We start from the raw sequence: 23,134 nt of genomic DNA, 5'->3' as shown, positions 1-23,134 counted from the left end.
AGTGCCATCCAAGTCCTCTCAGTGGGACAAATGTCAAGGTCACATTGTAAGAAAAACATGTGGCACAGAACAGACTGTTGTGGCCAATTTGGAAAAATACAATCTGCCATATTTTGCTTTCTGATAGGGCTTCGTTAATCTATTTCAGAGTTTTCCTGGCTATTCTGACCAGAAGAAAACTCTTCTCTTTCAGGTAGCCTTTTTATAAATCTGATCCTTGAGGTGAATTCACTGATAATCATGTGTTAACCTTTTTTTCATTTCCTTTTGGCATTAAAAAAGTAACCTTTTTTATTTTCAAAAAGCACATTTGGTCTAATTATGAATAAGTTCTCACGATTAGATGTGATTCATTTCTGAAAATATGCTTTAAAAACAAACAAACAATAGGAATGGATATTGTTTTTGGTGGGGAGAGGATAGTTCTGAGATAAAATAAAACAAAACACTGCCCCTGCCCTAGATGCTTTGGCTCAGTGGATAGAGCATTGGCCTGTGGAATGAGGGGTCTTGGGTTTGATTCTGATCAAGGGCTCGTACCTCGGTTGTAGACTTGGTAGGGACACGTGTGGGAAGCAAGGGACACGTGCAGGAGGCAACCAATCAATATCAATGTTTCTTTCTTTGTGTCTCTCCTCCTCCCTTCCACTCTTTCTAAAAATAAATGGGAAAAAAATATATTTTGGGGGTGAGGATTAACAACAGCAACAACAACAACAACAACAAACATTGCCCCTGACCCATGTGGTAATGAATTAGAGTTGGAGGCATCCTTATGAACTCATGCTTAGCTTAATGTAAAAAATTGCTAAATAAAAAATATTTATAGATATGTGTATGTTCACACATTGGTATAAACATATATATTTCCTTGCTCTGTGAGCTAAGAAGGCCTATAAGCAATGACACTCCAGTGTCAATGAGCAGACCTGGCACTCTACTTTTGGGTTCTAATGTCATTTTCAAAAGAAACCAGAGCTTCTTACAGAGACAGCTGATTCTAGAATTGAACAGGAAGGATACAAGATGAGCCTGGAGTATCTTGTTAGTGCCAGGAAGTAAGGAAGTGCTAAAGAACAAACAGACAAACAACAACAAACCTACATTGGTGGGATATGTCCAATTTGTTGGCATATAGTTGTTCATAATATTTTCTTACAATTTCTTGTGTATCCGTGGAGTCAGTTTTTACTTCTCCTTTTTCATTTCTGATTTTATTTATTTGGGTCATCCTCCTTTTTTTCTTGATGAATGTGATTAAAGGTTTGTCAATCTTGTTTAAAACCAGCTCTTGGTTTTACTGATCTTTTGTATTGTGGGGTTTTTTTAGACTCTATTTCATTTATTTCTACTCTGATCTTTTATTATTTCCTTTCTCCTACTAATTTGGGGCTTTGTTGTGCTTTTTCTAGTTCCTTTAAGTGTAAAGTTAGATTGTTTATTTGAGATTTTTCTTGTTTCTTGAGGTAGGCCAGTAATGTTATAAATTTCCCTCATAGGACTATTTTCACTGTATCCCAGAGATTTGGCGGTGGTTGTGTTCTCATTTTCATTTGTTTCAAGGTAGCTTTTGATTTCTTCCTTAATCTCATTGTTAACCTATTTATTGTTTAGCAACATGTCATTTAGCTTCCATGTCTTTGTGTGTTTTTCAGGTTTTTTTCTTGTGATTGATTTTAGTTTCATACCATTATGGTCAGAGAAGACGCTTGATATAATTTCAATCTTCTTAAATTTATTGAGACTTGTTTTGTGTCCTAACATGTTGTCTAGCCTAGAAAATTTTCCATGTGCACTGAAAGAATGTATATTCTGATGCTTTGGGGTGAAATGCTCTGAAGATATCAATTAAGTCCACCTGATCTAGTGTGTCATTGAGGCCACTCTTTCCTTGTTGATTTTCTGTCTAGAAGATCTAGCCATGGATGTCAATGGGGTGTTAAAATCCCCTATTATGATGGTATTACTGTTGCTTTCTCCCTTTATGTCCATCAAGATTTGCTTATATATTTAGGTGCTACTTTGTTGAGTGCATTATGGTTTAAGTATTCCCATTGCAATGGTGGATGTATACACAACAACCCACCTTGGTTATTGGGATGATGCTCTAGTCAACTGAGCTACCCAGCCAGGGCTGAAGAATCTGTCATTTTCAAGAAGAGATGTTGCCCAAGTGCTCTCTTTACTTTTAAAAAATAACATCAGGCCCAACAGAACCAAGGAGAAAGTTCCACAAAAGTGTACTCCACCTACAACCCTGCCAGAAAAACTGCCCCAGCATTTCCCTGCTCTGTTCTCATGCCAAATTCAAAGATCTTGGCACCAAGACGAGCTAAAGTCTAAGGCATCAACCACATTTCCCATCCCTATTCCCCACAGACCCAGGAATGGGGTGTCTGTAGACCTATAGAGTAGGGGTCTTCTCTGGTCCTTTTTCATGCTACACCAGGAGTCAAAGCTTCTCCTGGGTCTTTCCGGGATTTTCAGAAGAGCCCCAGGACTAAGCCAGCTCAACCCCCTATAGGGACTCAGCTTTTCCAGGACAGTGATTTGGAACCTGACAGGTGCAAACGAAAGTCCCGTTTTCACCCAGGAACAGACTCTGGGAAGATGTTCCAGCACCAGAGCAAGGGTTTGGACTTCCAAACCCAAGACACCTAAGCTGGAACTAGGTCTCATCCCTGCCCCAACCATCCATTCCAGGCCAGAGGGGCCATAAATCTTACCAGCAAGCCCCAGACACCTGATAACTCCAAGACCTCTCGCTCTGCTCCCTGCACACACACACACACACACACACACACACACCCTGCAGGCATTCCACACCTGCAGGTCATGGTCTGTTCTAGAAATTGCCAGTGGTGGTGCCAGGTGAAGCAGTGGTGTCAGGGCAGTGAGAGATGAGGGGGCACAGCAAAGGCAAGATCCATGGGGATTTGCCAAGGGGCTGGACTGCCCCCAGGCTGTTGTCAGCCCTCAAGAGTGTGTGTACCCCCAGGGAAGACTTCTGTGGCCCCAGTGCTCAGGGACAGGCAGGATTTGCTGTAAAACCAATGACATCAGGCAAAGAGCTGAAGCCTCTGTTAGTGGCTTCAGCTGAGGACTATAAATGCAAGACTCTCAGGGTCTGCTTAATGCATGCCAGGGAGGAGAGACTAAGTCAGAAGTTCAAGTCCCAGCTTTGCCATAACCTCAGAGTACCCTCAAGCACTGCAGGCCTCAGTTTCACATCTGTAAAATGAGAGTTACACAAGATAGAATCGAAGGTCCTTTTTGTCCTAGTATGAGTTCTTTGGTTCCCCTAAGCACATAAATTCATGGACCCACAAAGATCCTTGTGTTACATACGTGAATTGCTCTATAGGATATCCATGTAACTGTGTCCTGGGGCACATGAGGAATCGTTGGGTTGTAGTGTGTGTGTGTGTGTGTGTGTGTGTGTGTGTGTGTGTGTGTGTGTGCTGAGTGGGAGGGGAGACCCCAAAACAATATCCTCCCCCCCATCCCTCTTCAATAGGCGGAAGCCACTGGCTTCCTCCCTTTCCTGCCTCCTGTGTGCTGGCAAGACTAAGGACTGAGAGGAGAAGAGGGGATGGAAAAATCGGCCCAAAGAACAGTCTCCAGGTCTGTCTTTACCACACCCTCCCCCCACCTCTAGACCCCAATCCTGGGCCTTCTAGGCCACACCCATCCCCAGTCTATGGAGATCACACTGGGGGGCCTAGGGGCCCTGAAGAAGGATAAGTCCTTCCCACCCCTCCCCCGGGCCACCCCTCCCACCCAAGCCGTCTCATTTCCTCTTCCTCTCAGCACCAACACTCACTGACTAGCACAGGCTTAGCAGCCAGACCCAGAGTCACTGACCGTGGGCACAGCTTGTCCTGGTGGCCCGGTCAGCCTCCAGAGTATGGTCTGGCTGGGGCCCCCTTTGCTGCTCCTCATCGTCTTCCTGGCTTCTCATGTTGGTAAGTCTTCCCCATGATGCACCCAGCCCCCCAAGGCCCTGATTCTACCCCAGTAAACTCTATCATCACTGTCAACAAGTTCATCCATATTGTAATCAGTTAGAAAGTGGGATTGAGGCCAGGAAAACCTAGACAATGGGATCAGGCACTAGAAATCACTGCAGCCTGGGGCTAAATTAGGGGACGAGAAGGGAGGGGCGGGGTGGGGGGGGAAGGGCCATTAACTGTGTTGGAGATCAGTGGGGAACAGCAGGGCCTACAAAGTTTTCAGTGAGTGATCATATGGTCCTTGTGTTGCATTCATTTGATTATTCACTTGACAAACATTCATCAAGAAACAACAATATTCCAGGGGCTGTGCTAAGTGGTGGGCAGCCTCCAGAGCTGCACAGTGATTAACTGATGCTGACCTCCTATGGCCGTTATGGGGTTTAAATGAAGTAATTTACACAGAGCGATTGGCACAATGTGTGGCACTTGGTAGGGGGTTCTGAATAAGCCGTAACTGATTCCTTCAGTGTGCTGGCCAAAGAACGCACAGGCTGTCTTTGAGTGGTTCACAGTCTAGTGGGGGCTAAACACATAGGCATAAGGAGCTCCAGAATAGCGCTTACTCTGCCTTGGGCAATAGATAAAAAGGGGGTCATGAAAGACTTAACTGAGACCAGCGGTCTTCATTCCAGGCAGCCAGCAATAGATGCAAGTCTTAGAGGCATGGAAGCACCTGGGAGAGGAGGTTCCTAAAGGGAACACAGCTGGAGGAGCAGCATGTGAGCAGCAAGGGGCTTAAGAGCTTGCACTTTGTCCTGAGGGCAATAGGGGCCATGGAAAGGTGGTAGGCTAGAGAGACACAAGGTCTTAGCTGGATCACTTTTGGAGGATGTGTTGAGAAAATAGGGGTGTAGCTGTTGGGACTATAAAGGTGAGTAAGGGTGAGGGCTAAGCAAGGATGGGCTTGGAGATGGGGATAAAGTCAAGAGGCTTTGAAGAGACAGGATTTGCAGAATTTGTGACTGATTAGGGCAGACAGTATAATGCTTAAAGGTGTGGACTTGAGAGTCAGACAACCTGGTTCTGCCAGTTACTAATATTATGACCTTGGGCGAGTACTTCTCTAAGTCTTCCTTCCCTGGCTATAAAATTGGGGTAATAACACCTACCTCCCCAGATAGTTAGTATGATAAAATAAGAGAACATAAGTAAAGTGCCTGGCGTACAATTGACCTCCGATAAACATTAATTATTATGACAGTAGGAGTATAAGATGACTCCGAAGTGTGTGTCTCAGGTGGCTGGTGCCCTCCGCTGAGTCAGGGAGCACTGAAAAGAGGCAGGTTTGCCCTGGCCGGGTAGCTCAGTTGGAGGGTCACCTCGGACTCCAGAAGGTTGCGGGTTTGATTCCTGGTCAGGGCACATACCTAGGTTTCGGGTTATATCCCAAGTTGGGGCACATACAGGAGTTAACTGATCAATGTTTCTCACATTGATGTTTCGCTCGCTCTCTCTCTCTCTCTCTCTCTCTCTCTTTCTCTCTTTCCCTTCCTCTCTTTCTCAAATCAATTATATATAATATAGGTAATCTCCTCAGGTGAGGATTAAAATAAATAATATATATATATATATATATATATATATATATATATATATATATATATATATAGAAGAAGACGACGCAGGTTTGAGAAAGGCTGATGGACAAGCAAGCCCAAGCTGAGAGGCTGTCCCAGGGTTATTGACTCAGAGGTGACATTAAAGCCAAAAAAAGAGAGAACTGCCCTAGCCAGTTTGGCTCAGGGGATAGAGCAGGGGTGGGCAAACTTTTTGACTCGAGGGCCACAATGGGTTCTTAAACTGGACCGGAGGGCCGGAACCGGAACAAAAGCATGGATGGAGTGTTTGTGTGAACTAATATAAATTCAAAGTAAACATCATTACATAAAAGGGTACGGTCTTTTTTTTTTTTAGTTTTATTCATTTCAAACGGGCCGGATCCGGCCCACGGGCCATAGTTTGCCCACGGCTGGGATAGAGCATCAGCCTACGGACTGAAAGGTCCCAGGTTTGATTCTGGTCAAGGACACATGCCCAGGTTGTGGGCTCAATCCCCAGTGGAGGATGTGCAGGAGGCAGCCTATCAGTGATTCTCTCTCATCATTGATGTTTCGCTCTCTCTCTCCCTCTCCCTTCCTCTCTGAAATCAATAAACATATATTAAAAACAACAGCAACAACAATAATAACAAAGAATGAGCTGCTCAAGGAAGCCTGTAGAATAATTATCACCCTCCTCTGTAAATGGAAAGACAGTAACTTCACTGAAGGGTGTGAGGATTCCTTGGAAATCAGATGCTTGGCACATGGCAGGCGGTCATCAAATGCTAGCTTCATTTACTCGTGGTAGACTTCGGAAGAATATTAGTGGATAAGCTAAGAGGCATTTAAACTAATTACTTGGCAGTTAGCAGGCAGGGACAGAGAAGGAGGGGCTCGGAAAGGTATAGGGTCATGGGCTGAGGAGTCTGGGCTCCACATAGTCAGGCTTGGACTCTGGCTCTACTTGGTTTCTCCCACTCTCTGCCTTACATTGCATGCCCCAGACGCACTGAATTTGGACATTGCCCTATCCGTACCATAATATTTTTCATTCCATGTCTTTACTCAGGCTGTGCCCTCTGCCTAGAATACCCTTTCCTACCACTGACCTATCCCCTCACTATTCTGTTCACCCTTCTGTGTTCTCCTGCTCAGCTTTAAGACCCTCCAGGGAGGTCTCCATCTTCCAGAAGGCAGCTCTTCATCCCCTGCAATGGGTGAGGCACCCATCATCTGTGCTTCCCTGCAAGGCGCCCTGCATTTGACAGGTGTGTCCATGTCTGTTCTCCAGCAAGGCCGGGAGTTCTATGGAAGACAAAGACCTGGGGCCCACCTGTGTCTCTGCATGTTGGCCGGCGCCTGCCCAGGCCTGGCCTCTGTCTCTGGCTTTTTGCTGGGCCCACAGTTCTCTTCCTTTCTGCCCCACAACCACCTGGCTGCAGAACCCAGCCTTTCCGGCCTTAAATCCCAGCACTGCAAACACGTCTAGATTTCTGCCAGCACTCCATTCTCCTTGGCTCTCCCAGCCTGCACATTCCTAGTGGGGGGCAGGGAGAGTGCAGTGGGGGCAGGGAGAGCGGCTCCCTTGGCAGAGCCGTTTGAGAGACAGGTCAGGAAAAGGGGACTGACAGGGAATACAAAGGAAAAGGAGACAGAAGGCCTAGATCATTCTTGCCAAAGCTGGGCTGCAAAGGGAAGCCATCTGGCCGGAGAAAGGACAGGGCTTTGTTTTTGTTTTTGCTCTTTTAGGATGAAGAGACTGAAGGGAAAGGGGTCAGTGCACCCGGAAGGGTCAGGAAGGGCTGGGGACGGAAATGCCTGCTCAAGTGCAGAGCCCGAAGGTGGGGAAGAGGGGGAGGGAGGGAGCCTGGGGACCCCGTCAGATCCCAGGACTGCTGTCCCTTCCCAGGTGCAGCAGTGGACCTGACGCTGCTGGCCGACCTGCGCCGCTTGGAGCCGCACCGGTTCTACCTGACCTGTGTGTCTGGGGAGGTCGGCGCTGGCAGGGGCTCGGATGCCTGGGGCCAGGCCTTGCTGCTGGAGAAGGACGACCGCATCGTGCGCACGCCCCGGCCCCGGCCCCCGCCGCAGCTGGCCCGCAACGGCTCGCAGCAGATCACGCTGCGCGGCTTCTCCAAGCCCTCCGACCTGGTGGGCGTCTTCTCCTGCGTGGGCGGCTCCGGGGCCCGACGCACCAGCGTCCTTTACGTGCACAACAGCCCTGGGGGTGAGTCTGGCCCGCTGTCAGGAGGGAGAGGAGGGGCTGCCCTTGACCTCTGACCGCACCCTCCATCCACCCCGCAGCCCAGCTGCTCCCCGACAAAGTCACACACACGGTGAACAAAGGGGACACGGCTGTGCTTTCCGCGCGTGTGCTCAAGGAGAAGCAGACAGATGTGATCTGGAAGAGCAACGGTAAGGGGAGCATTTGAGCTGGTCGGGCAGGTAAACCCATAGATCTGACACCCCAACACCTCCATGGCCACCCCTTACCTACCCGTCATTCCCATATACCTGTTACCCCCCTGGCCAATCTCCAGGGCCCCCATATGTCCTGGACCGGGTCCATGAAAGCACCTGCATCCATCTCTAGGTCCGAGCTGTCCTCCAGCACCCAGAGGATGGGTGGCATCATGGTCACCTGCCTACTCCCCTGTCACCCCCAAATTAGCATTATGTTAAGCCTTCCCCTATGACTCTCCCCTAGGAGCTAGCAGGCACAGAGCCCAGATGGCGGGGAGCAGCAGCCCCATGAGGGAGAACTGGTAACCAAGTCCTAGTACAGGGAAAGTCTAGATCTGTCCAGATGTGTGCTGGGGCCTGGCCACACCTGGGGAACTCAGCCATCCCATGGAGGAAGCTGTTTTCCCCTATGGTCCCAGAGACCCTCAGACCCATAGCCTTTCGACTGCCTTTTGGGTCCCTGGACTCCTGAAGTCAAGGGGTTTGCCTCCTGAGCTCCAAGCCCTCTGAAGTGATGTGGATAGTCAGGTAGACCCGGGCTCTCTAGAGTCTCCATTCAGTCCTAAGCAAAGAGCCAAGCAGGGCATGGGGCAGGCACAATTGTCTAATATTAGAGTCTGCAGGTCCTGGAGGGAGAGCTCCTGAGAAAAATCCCAGACTAGATAACACCTGAACTGTGCCCTAAAGGAGGAATGGGAATTGGCCAGACAAAGAAGCAGGGAGAGCAAAGGCAGGAAGAGAAACCAGCAGTTCAGGAATTCAAGAATGTTAGGAGACAGGCAGGCTGGGGAGAGGTATGGGGCCAGAGGGCTATGCAGTAGCCAAAGGGTGAAGAAAATGATGTGCTAGGGCATTAGTCTGAGGGCAGTGGAGAACTACTGAAGAGGTTAAGCAGGGAGCTGCAGCGGGCTTTGTTGCAGAAAAATACACACTGGCTGCTGAGTAGAGGGCAGATGGGAAAGGGGGAGACAGGAAGCAGAGAGACCGACCACTTAGGAGGCAGTGGAAAGTGGGGACCAGGGTGGCAGGTGGCAGTGGGCCTGGCGAGAAGAGGATGCTTTTGGAGGTGAGAGGAGACAGACTGAGCAGGACTGTGCTTTACTGGCTGGTGGATATGATGAGAGGATGCTCCCCAGCTTTCTGGCTTTTGGGTACAAACACTTTCTGTGCTTTGATGCGCATGATGCACATTGATTCGGCCCGAGCAGAGATGAGCAGAGGGAGGGGACACCAGCTCTCGCGTGGTACTGAGGCCCCTGACCCGCTTATGCCCCCTCAGGATCCTACTTCTATACCCTGGACTGGCATGAGGCCCAGGATGGGCGGTTCCTGCTGCAGCTCCCAAATGCACAGCCACCAATGAGCGGCATCTACAGTGCCACCTACCTGGAAGCCAGCCCCCTGGGCAGTGCCTTCTTTCGGCTCATCGTGCGAAGTTAGGGGCTAGGAGCAGGGGTGGGGCTGGCGTGGGAGGTTGGGAGCCCTGTGGGTACTTCCTGTGGGTCCCCAGGGCTACCCCAGCCCTTGGCAGCAGTGGTCAGGTGCGTGAGGGTCAGCTGCTGAAAGCAGATTCCTCCAGGCTGTGGGCCAGGGCGCTGGGGACCAGGCTGTACCAAGGAATGCCCAAGCTGCCTGCATGGAGGTGTTTGCCATGACCAGGATGGCGAGTGTGTATGCCCCCCTGGATTCACTGGCACCCGCTGCGAGAAGGGTAAGGAGGAGGGGGAGCTAGGACCTAGGTAGGAGAGGATGCCTGGCTGGGGGAAGAAAGACCCTTGAATCATGGGGATGGAGCTTGAAGGATGAGAGAGTACCAAGTAGGTCCCGGACCTACACCACATGGCCTCTTCCCAGCCTGCAGAGAGGGCCATTTTGGACAGAGTTGCCAGGAGCAGTGCCCAAGTACATCAGGCTGCCGGGGCCTCACCTTCTGCCTCCCAGACCCCTACGGCTGTTCTTGTGGATCTGGCTGGAGAGGAAGCCAGTGCCAGGAAGGTATGCACTAACCCACTCTCCGCAGTCCCTGACCCAGAGAACTGGCATGAGCTTGGCCTAAACCCTTTACTCTGGCCTTGACTTGCACACCAGGCCCTCCACAGTCCCCTGCTCACCGGACCAGTGCCCTCTCCACCCAGCCTGTCATTACTCAGGCCCCAGCCATGCCTTTGTTGCCCCCCTGACCTGTGCCCCTCTAACATACCCTTTCTGTTTCCAGCCTGTGCCCCTGGTCATTTCGGGGCGGATTGCAACCTCCAGTGCCAGTGTCAGAATGGCGGCACTTGTGACCGCTTCAGTGGCTGTGTCTGCCCCCCCGGATGGCATGGAGTGCACTGTGAGAAGTCAGGTATGAACACATGGGTCTCAGGTCCTTCAAAATAAGCCAGCCTTCACCAGACACATCTCCCTGTTAATGCTCTAAGTCCTGCCCTCAGGGAGCTCATGGTCTGGGAGCAGTTCTCACCACCCAATCTGTACCATCCGTATAGAGATGAGCAGAAGCCCAGAGTGAGTGGTAGCCCAGAGAGGCCCTTAACACTCTGAGGTGGTCAGAGAGGGCTTCTTGGAAAAGGTGAGATCTGAGATGGAATATGAAGGACAAAAGAGAGATGGCTGGGCAGAGAGCATGGACAAAATCTTGGGGACCAGGAGAGTGGAGTAAGGGGAGGCTGGGGAGTGGTCAGAAGAGGTCACATCTTGGGGACTTTGAATGGCAGGCAATAGTTTGCACTTAATATGATGGGGACAGGAAGGAATTATTGAAGAGGCACAGGGTAGTCAGATTTGTGTTTAAGAAAGGACCCCAGCTGCCGGGAGACCCCAAATGATTGTGCAGGGCTTGTGTTCTAGTCATGAGGCTGAGGATGTGAAGGCCGCCCTGGTTTCAGTATAAAAGGCTCTTAGGAGGGGGGGTGCAAGAGATAGACTCTGCGGCTGATCAGAGGGCCTGAGAGGACTCACACGGGACTTTGCTGGCTTTCAGGCTTGAGTGAGTGACTGGGCAGACGGCAGTGCCTCCACTGAGATGCATGACACAAGATGAAGGGCACTTTGGCGGTCATGTGTCTGCCCCTGTGATGGCTCCAGGATAAGTGTCCTTCCTCTCCCCAGACCGGATCCCCCAGATCCTAGATGTGGCCTCAGAACTGGAGTTCAACTTTGGGACGATGCCCCGTATCAACTGTGCAGCTGCTGGAAACCCCTTCCCAGTACCAGGCAACATGGAGCTCCGCAAGCCAGACGGCACCGTCCTCCTGGTCAGCCCCCGCATCCCAACCCAGGGCCCCTGACCGCCAGCCTTGCAGTTGGTCCCTCAGACCTCTGACCCCTTAAGGCTTTCTGCCAGCTCTACCCACTGGCCTGAGGAAGGTTCAAATGGGGTCTAACTGATTGTTGAGGGGCTGCCTCCTGGCCTCTGTCCCCTCATCAGTCTAGACCAGTGGTTCTCAACCTTCCTAATGCTGCGACCCTTCAATACAGTTCCTTATGTTGTGGTGACCCCCAACCATAAAATTATTTTCGTTGCTACTTCGTAACTGTAATTTTGCTACTGTTATGAATCGTAATGTAAATATCTGATATGCAGGATGTATTTAGGCAACCCCTGTGAAAGGGTCGTTCGACCGCCAAAGGGGTCGCGACCCACAGGTTGAGAACCACTGGTCTAGACAGATGTGTACCTGCCACATGGATATACATTGTCTTTGGTTTGCCCCCTTCTCCTGTCTCTCTCAGTCTACCAAGGCCATTGTGGAGCCAGATAGGACTACAGCTGAGTTTGAGGTGCCGAGTTTGGCTCTTGGGGACAGTGGACTCTGGGAATGCCGCGTGTCCACATCTGGTGGTCAAGACAGCCGGCGCTTCAAGGTCAATGTCAAAGGTCAGTGATGTCCATGGAGGATGGACACTAGCTGGTGCTACTCAGACTGGGCATCGTAGCAGAAAGGGCAAGGGCAGCTCAGGTCACAGCCCAGGCAAAGAAGAGGGCATATAGTCAACCAGAGATCTAGGCTGGACAGTACCAGAGTGGGAGTATTGCTCAGTCTCATCTGGAAAAGACATCCTGTGCCCCCAAAATGGGACACCCCCTGGCCTCACCCAGCTTCCTGCCTGGCCATGCTTGTCCTCTCCACCTCCCACAGACACACAGTGGCCTTTACCTCTCTGCCTCTGGGATGCTACTTCGCCCTCTGACCCACACCGTAGGGCACTCGTGTCAGGAGAGGGTGACCCAGAGGTGAAATGAGGAGGGAGCTTCCAGTGCCCAGGACTGCTCAGAACAGAGCATGCCCACCTGGTCCAGGTGTCCCTTCACCTTCTCCAGCACCATAAGCCTTGGCCATTCACACCCCCTGCCGCCTCTTGGTTCTTCTTTCCCTCTGGTCCCCACACTCCCTCCTCCCCACGTAAGCCCCAGACTTCTCAGTTCCCCCTTTCACTCTTCCCACTTGCTCACCATGCCCCTTCCACCACTCTGCAGCTCCCCACCACCAGGAAATATTAGCATGGCCCTAGGGCTCCACCTCCAGCCTTTCTCTTCTCACTTCCCCCAGGCTTTGTACTCAGACAATTTAGGTTCTAATCCTCACTCTACAAATTCCTAGCTTCATCGCCTTAAGCAGGTTACTTAGCCCCTCATAGCTTGTTTCTCTCTGTAAAGTGAAGATATCAGCGCTCACTTGACAGGGTTGCTATGAAGAGTAAATTAGATGATGCACTTAAACATGTATCATAGTGCTAGATCCTTGTGCCCATGCTGCCAGGGGGGCAGAACTCTGTCGTCCTTGGGCCCTGGCCACTCTGGTCATCTGTTGAAGTTGGCCTCCCCAGTCCAGATCCAAACTGAGACCCACGGTGTCTCTGTAGGCCAGAGTCCTCTCATGTTTCTGAGGACTGGGTGGGCTTTCTGGGCCATGCCTTACCCTGAGTCTCCTGGCAGTACCCCCGGTGCCCGTGACTGCTCCTGGGCTCCTGGCCAAGCAGAGCCGCCAGCTTGTGGTGTCCCCACTGGTCTCCTACTCTGGGGACGGACCCATTACCTCTGTCCGCCTGCACTACCGGCCCCAGGACAGCACCAGGGCCTGGTCCTCCATTGTGGGTGAGTGGGGAGAGAGCTGGAGTGGGACAGCAGTATTGGGTAAGAATGAGGGCAGGGAGAGTGGTGTAAGGGGAAGAAAGGGCTGAAGGGAGAATGGTGGCTTCTGGAAAAGACCGAATGATGTATGCTGTTGCACCCCACCCTCAGTGGACCCCAGTGAGAATGTGACCTTAATGAACCTGAGGCCGAAGACAGGATACAATGTCCGTGTGCAGCTGAGCCGACCAGGGGAAGGCGGGGAGGGGGCCTGGGGGCCTCCCACCCTCATGACCACAGACTGTCCTGGTGAGAAGCCAAGAGTCATTCTTTCCTGTCCCATAGGGATTACTATCCCGTGCACTCAGGGTTGTCAATCTTATCACCCCCCGGGCCCCTCCCTTTCCCATTTGAGGTTGTCCCACCTTGCCCCCTGAGGATCATTGCACTGTCCAGCCCCAAGGACTCACTGGACAGTTCTGACCCTTGACCTCTGGCCCCAGAGCCCTCGTTGCAGCCATGGCTGGAGGGCTGGCATGTGGAGGGCCCTGACCGGTTGCGAGTGAGCTGGTCCTTACCCTCGGTGCCTGGGCCACTGGTGGGCGATGGTTTCCTGCTGCGCCTGTGGGACGGGGCACGGGGACAGGAGCGGCGGGAGAACGTCTCGTCCCCCCAGGCCCGCACCACTCTCCTGACAGGACTCACACCTGGCACCCACTACCAGCTGGATGTGCGGCTCTACCACTGCACCCTCCTGGGCCCTGCCTCGCCCCCGGCACGCGTGCTTCTGCCCCTCAGCGGTATGCTCGAAAAGGGGAGAAGGGCTCAGAGTGAGGAGAGGACAGGGGACACATGAGACCCAAAAGGACAGGGGAGGTTACAGGACACTGAATGGATGTGGAGAAAACCCAGGGCACATGGAAAACATGGGCATAGGAGGACCTACAACATCAAGCATACATGGACATGGGGAGGACATGGGACAGGGGCAACACAGGGCAAGGGGGACATGAGGAGGACCTAGAACTCCTGGGATTTAAGGAGAATAAGGGGAAGCAGAAGCTCAAGGGTGAAGGAGATCATAGGGAGAGGAAGTCAGCCCAAGATGGAAGGAGGAGGTTGGCAGGGTAGCTCCCATTCTGGGGTCCTCAGAGGGGACACCACTAGAGAGGATGACCTAGCTGACCCAGCTCCATAACTTGGTCCTTTCTGAGCCCTGCCTTTCCATCCTCATCTCTTCAGGACCCCCAGCGCCCCGACACCTCCATGCTCGGGCCCTTTCGGACTCTGAGATCCAGCTCACGTGGCAGCGCCCAGAGGCTCCGGCTGGGCCTATATCCAAGTACATTGTGGAGGTGCAGGTGGCTGGAGGCTCAGGAGACCCACTGTGGATGGATGTGGACAGGCCCGAGGAGACAAACACCATCGTCCGTGGCCTCAATGCTAGCACACGCTACCTCTTCCGTGTGCGGGCCAGTGTCCAGGGTCCCGGTGACTGGAGCAAGATGGTAGAAGAGTCTACCCTGGGCAATGGTGAGAGAGCCGGGTCCATGGGGACTTCCAGGCCCTGGGGTCAGACTCAGCAATCCCTCCCTCCACATGATCCTCTGCCTTAGAGCTAGGGCATCCCAGGCAACTTCCCAACAAGTGACACAAGCCCTGGCTCTTCCCTACTTATGACCTTCTGTCCTAGTGCTGGGAAAATCATGTCACCCCAGTCACCCATGGGCCCTAGGCCTGACATCCCGGAACCCTCCATAGTACTGGGATCTCTGACCTCTCCCTCTGTGTGACCCCATGGTGGCCTCTGGGTTTCCTGACCCAGGGGTCCCCATGATCTGCCCATCTTATTATATCCAGGGCTGCAGAGCGAGGGCCCAGTCCAAGAGGTCCGGGCAGCACAAGAGGGCCTAGATCAACAGCTGATCCTGGCTGTGGTGGGCTCCATGTCTGCCACATGCCTCACCATCCTGGCTGCCCTCTTAACTCTGGTGTGCATCCGCAGAAGCTGCCTGCACCGCAGACGCACCTTCACCTACCAGTCAGGATCGGTCAGTCACCTACCTGTCTCAGCCCTGGGGCACATGCATGCAGACCCTATGTATATATGTTTCTACCTATGTACAGACAAGTACTTGTACACCCGTGCATGTGTTTGTGTGTGTGTGTGTGTGTGTGTGTGTGTGTGTGTGTGTGAGAGAGAGAGAGAGAGAGAGAGAGAGAGAGAGAGAGAGAGAGAGAATTTGTTGCAGGTATAAAACTACACCTAATGACACCGAAGGGCATAAAATACCCATTTCTTTATTTCTCTAAAACTGAACTCAGCTTATGAGCCCATTGCTATTAGTGGTGAAACATTTCATATTCCTCATTCAAAATAACTTGGTCATGTCTATATTTCACTATGGTCATTTCAGGAGTCGCCCCCTTCTCCATGGGGGTGATCTAAGCCTACGTAGCATGGTGATATTGTGGAGGGGCACCCGAACTTCATGCTGGCCTCTGTCCTGACAAGCCCTCCCCAACTTGGGAGCCGGCTTCCATCTGCATACAGCTGTGGCTGATGGTCTCAGCCCTTCTCTGGCCTCCTGCCAACAGACTACTCATTCTGTGAACTACTCATCCCATCCTCCATCCTTCCAATCCCAGGGCTTCCATGGGGAGACTTAAGGACTCTGGGTGCTTCCCTGTACCCTGCAGAGGACAGCATATCCTACGACCCTCAAACCCATTGTTACTGCCCTTTATACAGCTGTTTCTACCACCATAGCCTCGTGCTGGGCCTGCAGCCTCACCCATTGCTCCTTGAGAAAGGAAACACAAACCTCCACTCTTCCTGGCTTCCCTGCACACCTGTCTGAGTTTTCTGTCCTCCTGTAGTCCTTAGGAGTGAGGACAGGGGGCTGGCTCATCTTCCAGGACCGTGTCCGCTCATCTTGTCACCTCCATTTCTCACCTCCTCCCCGCTCTCTCCCTCTCCTTGGTCCTGTCTCCTCTGAGATCTTTGCCACTGTTGCAACTTATGACCTGAACTCTGCCCTTTTTCCTCCAAGCCTGGGCTCTTGATATTTACAACCAAACTCTGGCATTTCAAAAAAAGACCCTCTTCTCTCTCAAGGGCTAATCCTTGTGATAGAAAGCCTAGTGTCCAGAGCTATTGTCTCTGCCATGCTTTAAAAACCCCTTTCAGAGATTCAATTGGCTTCTTTGTTCAGGCTGCATGGGCCCTTCCCCTTCGGTCAGTGTGTACCAAATGCTGCCACTGCTATGGTGGGGAGGGTAATGGGTACAAATGTTGGGGAAAGGAGGTAGGAAAGCAGCTTTTAACATGTGTTATGCTAACATATACCAAGATATACCCCTGCTACATGTGCCTGTGTGGGTGGGTGCCATGTGTGCATGCACGTGTATATCCCCATGTGTGTATGCCTCTGTCCCTCTGCTTGTGCTCCTCCACGTGCACATGTCCATGTGGACCTCTGCATGGATGCACCTGCATACAGTACCACTGCTAGAACATGCATGTGCACGCTGGTGTATGCCTTCAGCTGTCCGTGTCTCATGCAAATCAGTGTGACCCATGTCCCCACCCCTTCCCCATCAAGCTGGGAACCCCCCATCATGGCTCTCTTAGCACCTCTTCCAGTTCTCATATTGGCAGCTAACCTTGTCCTATTCTACGGTTTCCTTTTTCTGCTGTCAGCCTTGCCCTGGCGGTCCAGCTCCTACTCAGTTGGGGGCAATGACAAACATTCCCCTTTGTTATGGTCTTTCTATCTTTAGGCTCCAGGGTGGTTTTAGAGCTATGGGCAAATGCCAAGTGGGTGGATGGTGATAACTCGGCTTCTACTGCTATGGAGAAGAAAGCTCCTCCACTGGCTTAGAGCTAGGAATGTGCTCAATAAATGAAACCTAGCCCTGGCCAGTGTGGCTCAGCTAGTTGGGGGGCACCAAAGGTCTCAGTCAGGGTACATGCTGGGGTTGTGGGCTCTGTCCCCAGTAGAGGGCATGCAGGAGGCAGATGATCGATGTTTCACTCTCACATTAATATTTCTCTCTCTCTCTAAGAATCAATGTAAAAAAAATAATTAAATAAGAAAGAAAGAAAGAAAGAAAGAAAGAAAGAAAGAAAGATCCCTAGCCACTGCCCTAGGCTGAAGTCCTCTCCAGAGCATCCTTGGTGACAAAAAGGCCTGGTTGTGGGATCAGCTCACTGCTTCCCATCACAACTCATTCCAATTCCTTTCTATTTCAAATGTTAGATATATCATCCTCCCATTGACTTAGATTGTGGCCTCTAGTGACTTTACCTATTCCTTGTTCTTTCAGTGCCCCACACACCTGACCCCCAGGCTACAGCCTCTCTCAGTGGACATCTGTCCACCCAACGGCCCACCCATGGCTCCATCTCCTATGGTTCTGCCTCAGTATGTTCTCTGCTGTGTGTGTGTCCCTAGCTGGCCACCAGATGCCCTCTGTCTGGGTCTCCATTATCTAACCACTCTTTGTCTATTGGTGCCTCTTGCTGACCACATGTCTCTTGCATGGACTGTCTGCCCACTTGTCCCATCCTATGAAGGGTGAGGAGACCATCCTGCAGTTCAGCTCAGGCACGTTGACGCTGACCCGGCGACCAAAACCACAGCCTGAGCCGCTGAGTTACCCGGTGCTGGAGTGGGAGGACATCACCTTTGAGGACCTCATCGGGGAGGGGAACTTCGGCCAGGTCATCCGGGCCATGATCAAGAAGGACGGGCTCAAGATGAACGCAGCGATCAAGATGCTGAAAGGTCTGCTGGGAGTGATCTTTGACCCCCCCCTTCACCCCACTCCTGACCCTCTCCTTTGTCTTACAGACCCCAGGCCCCATCTTGCTCCCTCCAGTAATTAACCTCAGCCCTTACCAGCTCATGTCCTTTCTCCAGAATTATTTCTGGCAAAAGTGATACTGGATTCTTTTCACAGAATACGCCTCTGAAAATGACCATCGTGACTTTGCGGGAGAACTGGAAGTTCTGTGCAAATTGGGGCATCACCCCAATATCATCAACCTCTTAGGAGCCTGTGAGAACCGAGGTGAGCCCCCATCTTATCACCTACCCCTTTTTCGAAACCCCCATTATCAGCCATCACCTCCTCCACATCAGTACCTTGCTGGGAGCTTAGGTTACCTAACCATCACTATTCATTCTCCTCCATGCCTTATGCTCCCTGTCTACTATTGTTGGTACTTGCTGCCACCAGCTTGCCTGTATATAAACTCCCACCATGTATCTCCCCACCCCCCAGGTTACCTGTATATTGCTATCGAATATGCCCCCTATGGAAACTTGCTAGATTTTCTGCGGAAAAGCCGGGTCCTGGAAACAGACCCAGTTTTTGCCCGAGAACATGGAACAGCCTCCACCCTCAGCTCCCGGCAGCTGCTACGTTTTGCCAGTGATGCTGCCAATGGCATGCAGTACCTGAGTGAGAAGCAGGTGTGTGTGTGTGTGTGTGTGTGAGTGTGAGAGTGCAGGGAGGGAAGGTGTGTTAGAGGGAGGAGGGGGGCCAATGGACCGACCTCAGGAGATAAAATAAGCAGGCTCTGCTTGGATCTGGGATTGAGGAATTGAGAAAAGGAAATGACCCCAAGGGCTGGCCTGGGGAGTGGGTGAGAGGACAGGACGAGAAGCAGGTCTGGAGGAGGTATTGCTTTTGAAGCATTTGAGGAACATCTTGATGGAGGTGTTGAGTTAGCTGTTGTAGATACCACCCTAGAACTCAGGAGAGAGGCTGGAGACAACAATCTGGAAACTGTCACCATTAGGTGGTGATGCTAATAGTAGGGGAGGGATGGAGACCCATCAGGAGAAGGTAAAGGAGGAGCAGAGAATGGAGGCTGTAACACAAACCCAAGGATACCCTGCTTGAATTAAAGGAGAGAGGAACAGCAGTAGTAGGGAACATGAGACTGAGAGAAGGCATTTTAAACGTAGGAAAGTTTTGAGTATCTTTGAAAGCAGAGGGACACAGCACAGAGGGAGGAGTTGATGGAAAGAGGTCTCTGAGGAAGGTGGAGGGTTGAGTGGAGACTTGGAACTCAAGATAAAGGGTCAATTTGGGAAGAGAAGGGCCTTCCCCACCCTCATCAATTAAGGGCGAGAAAGGTAGAACCATGCGAAGGGGGGAAATACCCACCATGGCCCCAGGAAGAGGGATACACCTGAGCTTGGCCATAGACATATCACAGAAAGGAAGGGATGACAGCAGGCAGCACTGTGATTTTTCTCAAGCAGGAGTTGATGTTCCAGGAGAAGACCTGGGTGGGTGGGAAGAAGGGTAAGGGCTGCTAAAGGCTCTGAGGGTGGCCATGAAAACTGGCTATGGGTTAGGACCCTTCACTGGCCCAGGAGTCCTGGGATCACTCATTCCCAGTCTTCCCTGATTTCTCACTGTGCCTCCAGTTCATCCACAGGGACCTGGCTGCCCGAAATGTGCTGGTCGGAGAGAACCTGGCCTCCAAGATTGCCGACTTCGGCCTTTCTCGTGGGGAGGAGGTCTATGTGAAGAAGACAATGGTAAGTCTCAGTCCTCCCTCAGGTTCCATGCCTGGTCCTGCTCCCCAGAGCCCTCTAAACAGGCCCTTCCTCCTCACCCAACCCCTCCAACCCACTCTCTCCCAGGGGCGGCTACCTGTGCGCTGGATGGCCATTGAGTCCCTGAACTACAGCGTCTATACCACCAAGAGTGATGTGTGAGTGTGGGGCAGGAAGGGGTAGGAGGGCTTGGTCTCCCAAGGTTGCACACAGGCATAACCTGGACACATTTCATACATGTCTCGAGTAGTCCAAGGCATGACTTGGCTGCCCCTAGGCTGTGTTCCAGGTGTGGCACAGGTGTGATGCAGGAGTATCTTGGGTATATCTTGGTGATGCCCAGCATCTTAGTGGGAAGGTAGGGGACCTAGCTGGAAGGAAATTTTGTCTTAGGAGGTGTTTCGGTGGTAGGATTGGAGTAGGGTAGTTTAAGGCAGTGTTTGTGTAAGAGACTGGGAGATGTCTTAGAGAGGTTTGGGGTGCTGGTGGATAATGCCCAGGTCAATGGGGAGAGACCACTCAGGAATGTTCTTACCTTCCTCTCTAAAGGGCAGGTCATCCCCATATGAGGGCCTAACCAGAACATGACCCCAAAGACTCCTTCTCTGTGCTCCTATCTCCAGACCTTGGCACACTCCTGCCCCTCTCTCTGGGAAAAGTAGCCTGCCCAGCCCTCCAGTCATGGCTCTGCCTATTTGCCCCAAGCCCTGGCCTGCCCGGCTCCCTGTCCACCACATGATCACCCCTCTGACCATCACTTGCCTACTTCCTTCTTCTGCTTCCAAACCCCCTAGATTCCCTCCCCCCCCACTAAAACTCCTACCCTGGCCTCACCTGGCTCTCACGTGCACGGGGGTTGTTACACTATAAGAGCCAGTTAAGAGCAAGGGCTTTGGAGTCAGATTACCAGGGTCTGAATCCCAGTTCTGCCACTTACTCTTTGTGTGACCTCGGGCAAGCCAGCTAGCCTCTCATTGCCTCAGTGTTGCCATCTATAAAATGGGGATAAGGACAGTACCTATGTCATAGGGTTGGTGTGAGGGTTAAATGTATTAACATATACATTAAATGATCAGTGCCCAGCCCATAGTAAATGTGCGATAAAAATGTTAGCCATGATTACATTGAGCCTGCACGGAACCAAGAAGGAATTTCAATGGAGCAGAGACCACAACTGGCCACGGCCAATACTTACAGAATAGACACGTGCAGAGGCTGGGATGGGTTACAAACCTGGGGTAGGTAGACACTAAAATGCTGGCCCCAGGGCCTAAAGGTAACTACGTGCATCCTCCTCGTTTCAGCTGGTCCTTTGGGGTCCTCCTCTGGGAGATCGTGAGCCTTGGTGAGTCCCATCCCCCCACCCCCCAGGGTGCCCCACATTACCCTTCTGGGGCTCTGGGCTGAGGGAGCTTTGTCCCCTCCTGCAGGGGGCACACCCTACTGTGGCATGACCTGTGCTGAGCTCTATGAGAAGCTGCCTCAGGGCTACCGCATGGAGCAGCCTCGGAACTGTGATGATGAAGTGTGAGTTGCCTCAGCCTTGAGCCTTGTGACCCCATCACCCCAGTTGGCCCAACCCCTCATCTCAGTAATGTCCCATCTGCAGGTACGAACTGATGCGTCAGTGCTGGCGAGACCGCCCAAACGAGCGACCCCCCTTTGCCCAGATTGCGCTGCAGCTGGGCCGAATGCTGGAAGCCAGGAAGGTGAGGAGGCGGGGTGATGAGGCTAGTGCTCACCAGGCTCACAGGACTGCCCTTGCATAGGAGCCAGCATCAGCCTCTGGGTGCCCATCCTCACCACTAGTTGCCACCACAGCTAGACCAGGCCCCCTTTCCACTCTCAATAGGTTGGACATTAGGTCCTTCTAAACTTTTCCAAGGCCTCTACTAGCCCCAGCAGCAAATCCCTCTCCAGGTCCCAGGTCCCAGACTGCTTGCCTGTCCTCCTCTGCTGATGCCATCAGCCCTTTCTCATCTAGGACACCTCTCCTCACCTGTCACAGAACCAGAGTGCAATGCATGGGTGGTCAGCTGAGAATATGGATGGATGAATGGATGAATGGTACAGGAAATGAATGAATAGAATTAGTGGATAGATGATATATTCACATGATATAATCATATGAATAAACACAAAGTTAAATAACTGAATCTTATAACCATGTAAATAAACAAATTATCAAGTAAATATAAATGAAGAAATATATCACAATTAATGTAATACTTTTGTAAACGCAAAGAGTTCCTCATATGAATTAATGACTAAATAGCAATAGGAATTAGTAAAGTATCTTAAGAATTAAAGAATGGTCAAAATAGCCAGGTAAATAGGTAAATTGTCAAAAATAGCTTTATAAATAAATAAGTGAATGAATGAATGAATTGAATGAATAAATGAGAAAAAAATTCATTGGATGAATGCATGAAAAAATGAACAACTGTGTCAAGGGCCTCTCACCTGAGCCTCTAACTGTGGTGGATTGCCCTGCTGTTTTGGGCTGGTGGAGGATTCTTGAGTCTCCAGAACAAACCAGTGTCTTTTAAGATACCCCAACCACATGGAAGTCAGGGACCTCCAGGCCGCCATCCCTGGCCCCCACTAAAGTTTGCTCTGCTCCCCAGGCTTATGTGAACATGTCCCTGTTCGAGAACTTCACTTACGCGGGCATCGACGCTACAGCTGAGGAGGCCTGAGCTGCTGTCCAGGCAGAACCTGGCTCTGCTGGTCAGAGCAAACCGCTCTCCAACCTGTGACTTCTGATCCTTGTAGCCTCTGACCTGAGCTGCCTCAAGGATTTTTTTTTTAACTTAAGGAAGACAAGAGGGGATCCAGGGAAGGGTGGGCTTAGGGGAATTGGGTCCTCATCCTTTGAAGTTGCTCCCCTGCCCCCTGCCTTACTCTTACAGCTGCCTTCACATCCTTCCTCCTAGTTCGCCTGCTCCACATATGTGCTCCCCTCCTACTCCCCACACTCAACCCTCTGCTTCCGCTCCTCCACCCAAGCCAGCCCTCGAATCGCTAACATCCCCTATTCAGCTGCTCCCACTCCTGGCCTTGTAATCAGAAAAAATTAAATGCTCTGAGAAGCTCCATCCAATGTGTTCCTTTTACTGCTGGCCAATCCCAGGGAAAAGCTGAACCAAAGACAGAGAAACTAGACTTTCCAGGAAAAGAAACACTTTTGTAGACCTGGTCCCCCTGTTGGGATTGCTTCTCCATGATGGGAGGTGTTCTGGAAGAACTATTTCACACCTATACCACCCCTACATCTTGGCCATATGAGAAGTCCAGTTTTCCCCTGATCTCTTCACTACTCTCCTGCCCTATCACCAACATGTCTCCCTGTATCTCTAGGTAGTTGCCAACCTAGCATTCTTTGCTCTGTCCAAACAGTCCATGTCAGGGTCAGCTGCAGTCCAGCCTCAGCTCAAACTGACATCTCAGCACCAGACAGATTCT

At 51.5% G+C, this 23,134-nt stretch overlaps 1 protein-coding gene across 2 annotated transcripts; it reads left to right on the top strand.

Moving 5' to 3' along the window:
• The first annotated feature begins 3,577 nt into the window (after nt 1-3,577).
• Nucleotides 3,578-22,767, top strand: TIE1 (tyrosine kinase with immunoglobulin like and EGF like domains 1). 2 transcript variants are annotated; one of them, XM_036351697.1, is made up of 24 exons: nt 3,578-3,624; nt 3,811-3,965; nt 7,467-7,784; nt 7,862-7,972; nt 9,300-9,455; nt 9,600-9,731; nt 9,875-10,015; nt 10,236-10,364; nt 11,129-11,274; nt 11,753-11,897; nt 12,957-13,115; nt 13,263-13,400; nt 13,595-13,891; nt 14,334-14,624; nt 14,952-15,142; nt 17,671-17,881; nt 18,057-18,167; nt 18,381-18,571; nt 19,538-19,651; nt 19,757-19,827; nt 20,974-21,014; nt 21,100-21,196; nt 21,279-21,378; nt 22,297-22,767. In XM_036351697.1, the coding sequence occupies exons 2-24, from the start codon at nt 3,908-3,910 to the stop codon at nt 22,366-22,368; spliced, it is 3,420 nt and encodes a 1,139-aa protein (XP_036207590.1). In that variant the 5' UTR covers nt 3,578-3,624; nt 3,811-3,907; the 3' UTR covers nt 22,369-22,767. The 2 variants fall into 2 exon arrangements, with proteins under 2 accessions (XP_036207590.1, XP_036207589.1); XM_036351696.1 differs by having other exon boundaries at nt 3,602-3,965.
• The last annotated feature ends 367 nt before the right edge of the window (nt 22,768-23,134 follow it).

Source organism: Myotis myotis, unplaced genomic scaffold (genome assembly GCF_014108235.1).
Source record: "Myotis myotis isolate mMyoMyo1 unplaced genomic scaffold, mMyoMyo1.p scaffold_m19_p_2, whole genome shotgun sequence".
Lineage (NCBI taxonomy): Eukaryota > Metazoa > Chordata > Mammalia > Chiroptera > Vespertilionidae > Myotis > Myotis myotis.
Note: the sequence above shows the minus strand (reverse complement) of the source record. Positions and strands in the feature narration are given on the sequence as shown.

Bases quoted from the DNA above. Each gene is read 5' to 3' on its own strand.
- TIE1 (XM_036351697.1), top strand. From the start codon at position 3,908: ATGGTCTGGCTGGGGCCCCCTTTGCTGCTCCTCATCGTCTTCCTGGCT. The intron at 3,966-7,466 runs GTAAGTCTTCCC...GTCCCTTCCCAG, and splicing joins CTTCCTGGCTTCTCATGTTG to GTGCAGCAGTGGACCTGACG. The intron at 17,882-18,056 runs GTCTGCTGGGAG...TTCTTTTCACAG, and splicing joins AGCGATCAAGATGCTGAAAG to AATACGCCTCTGAAAATGAC.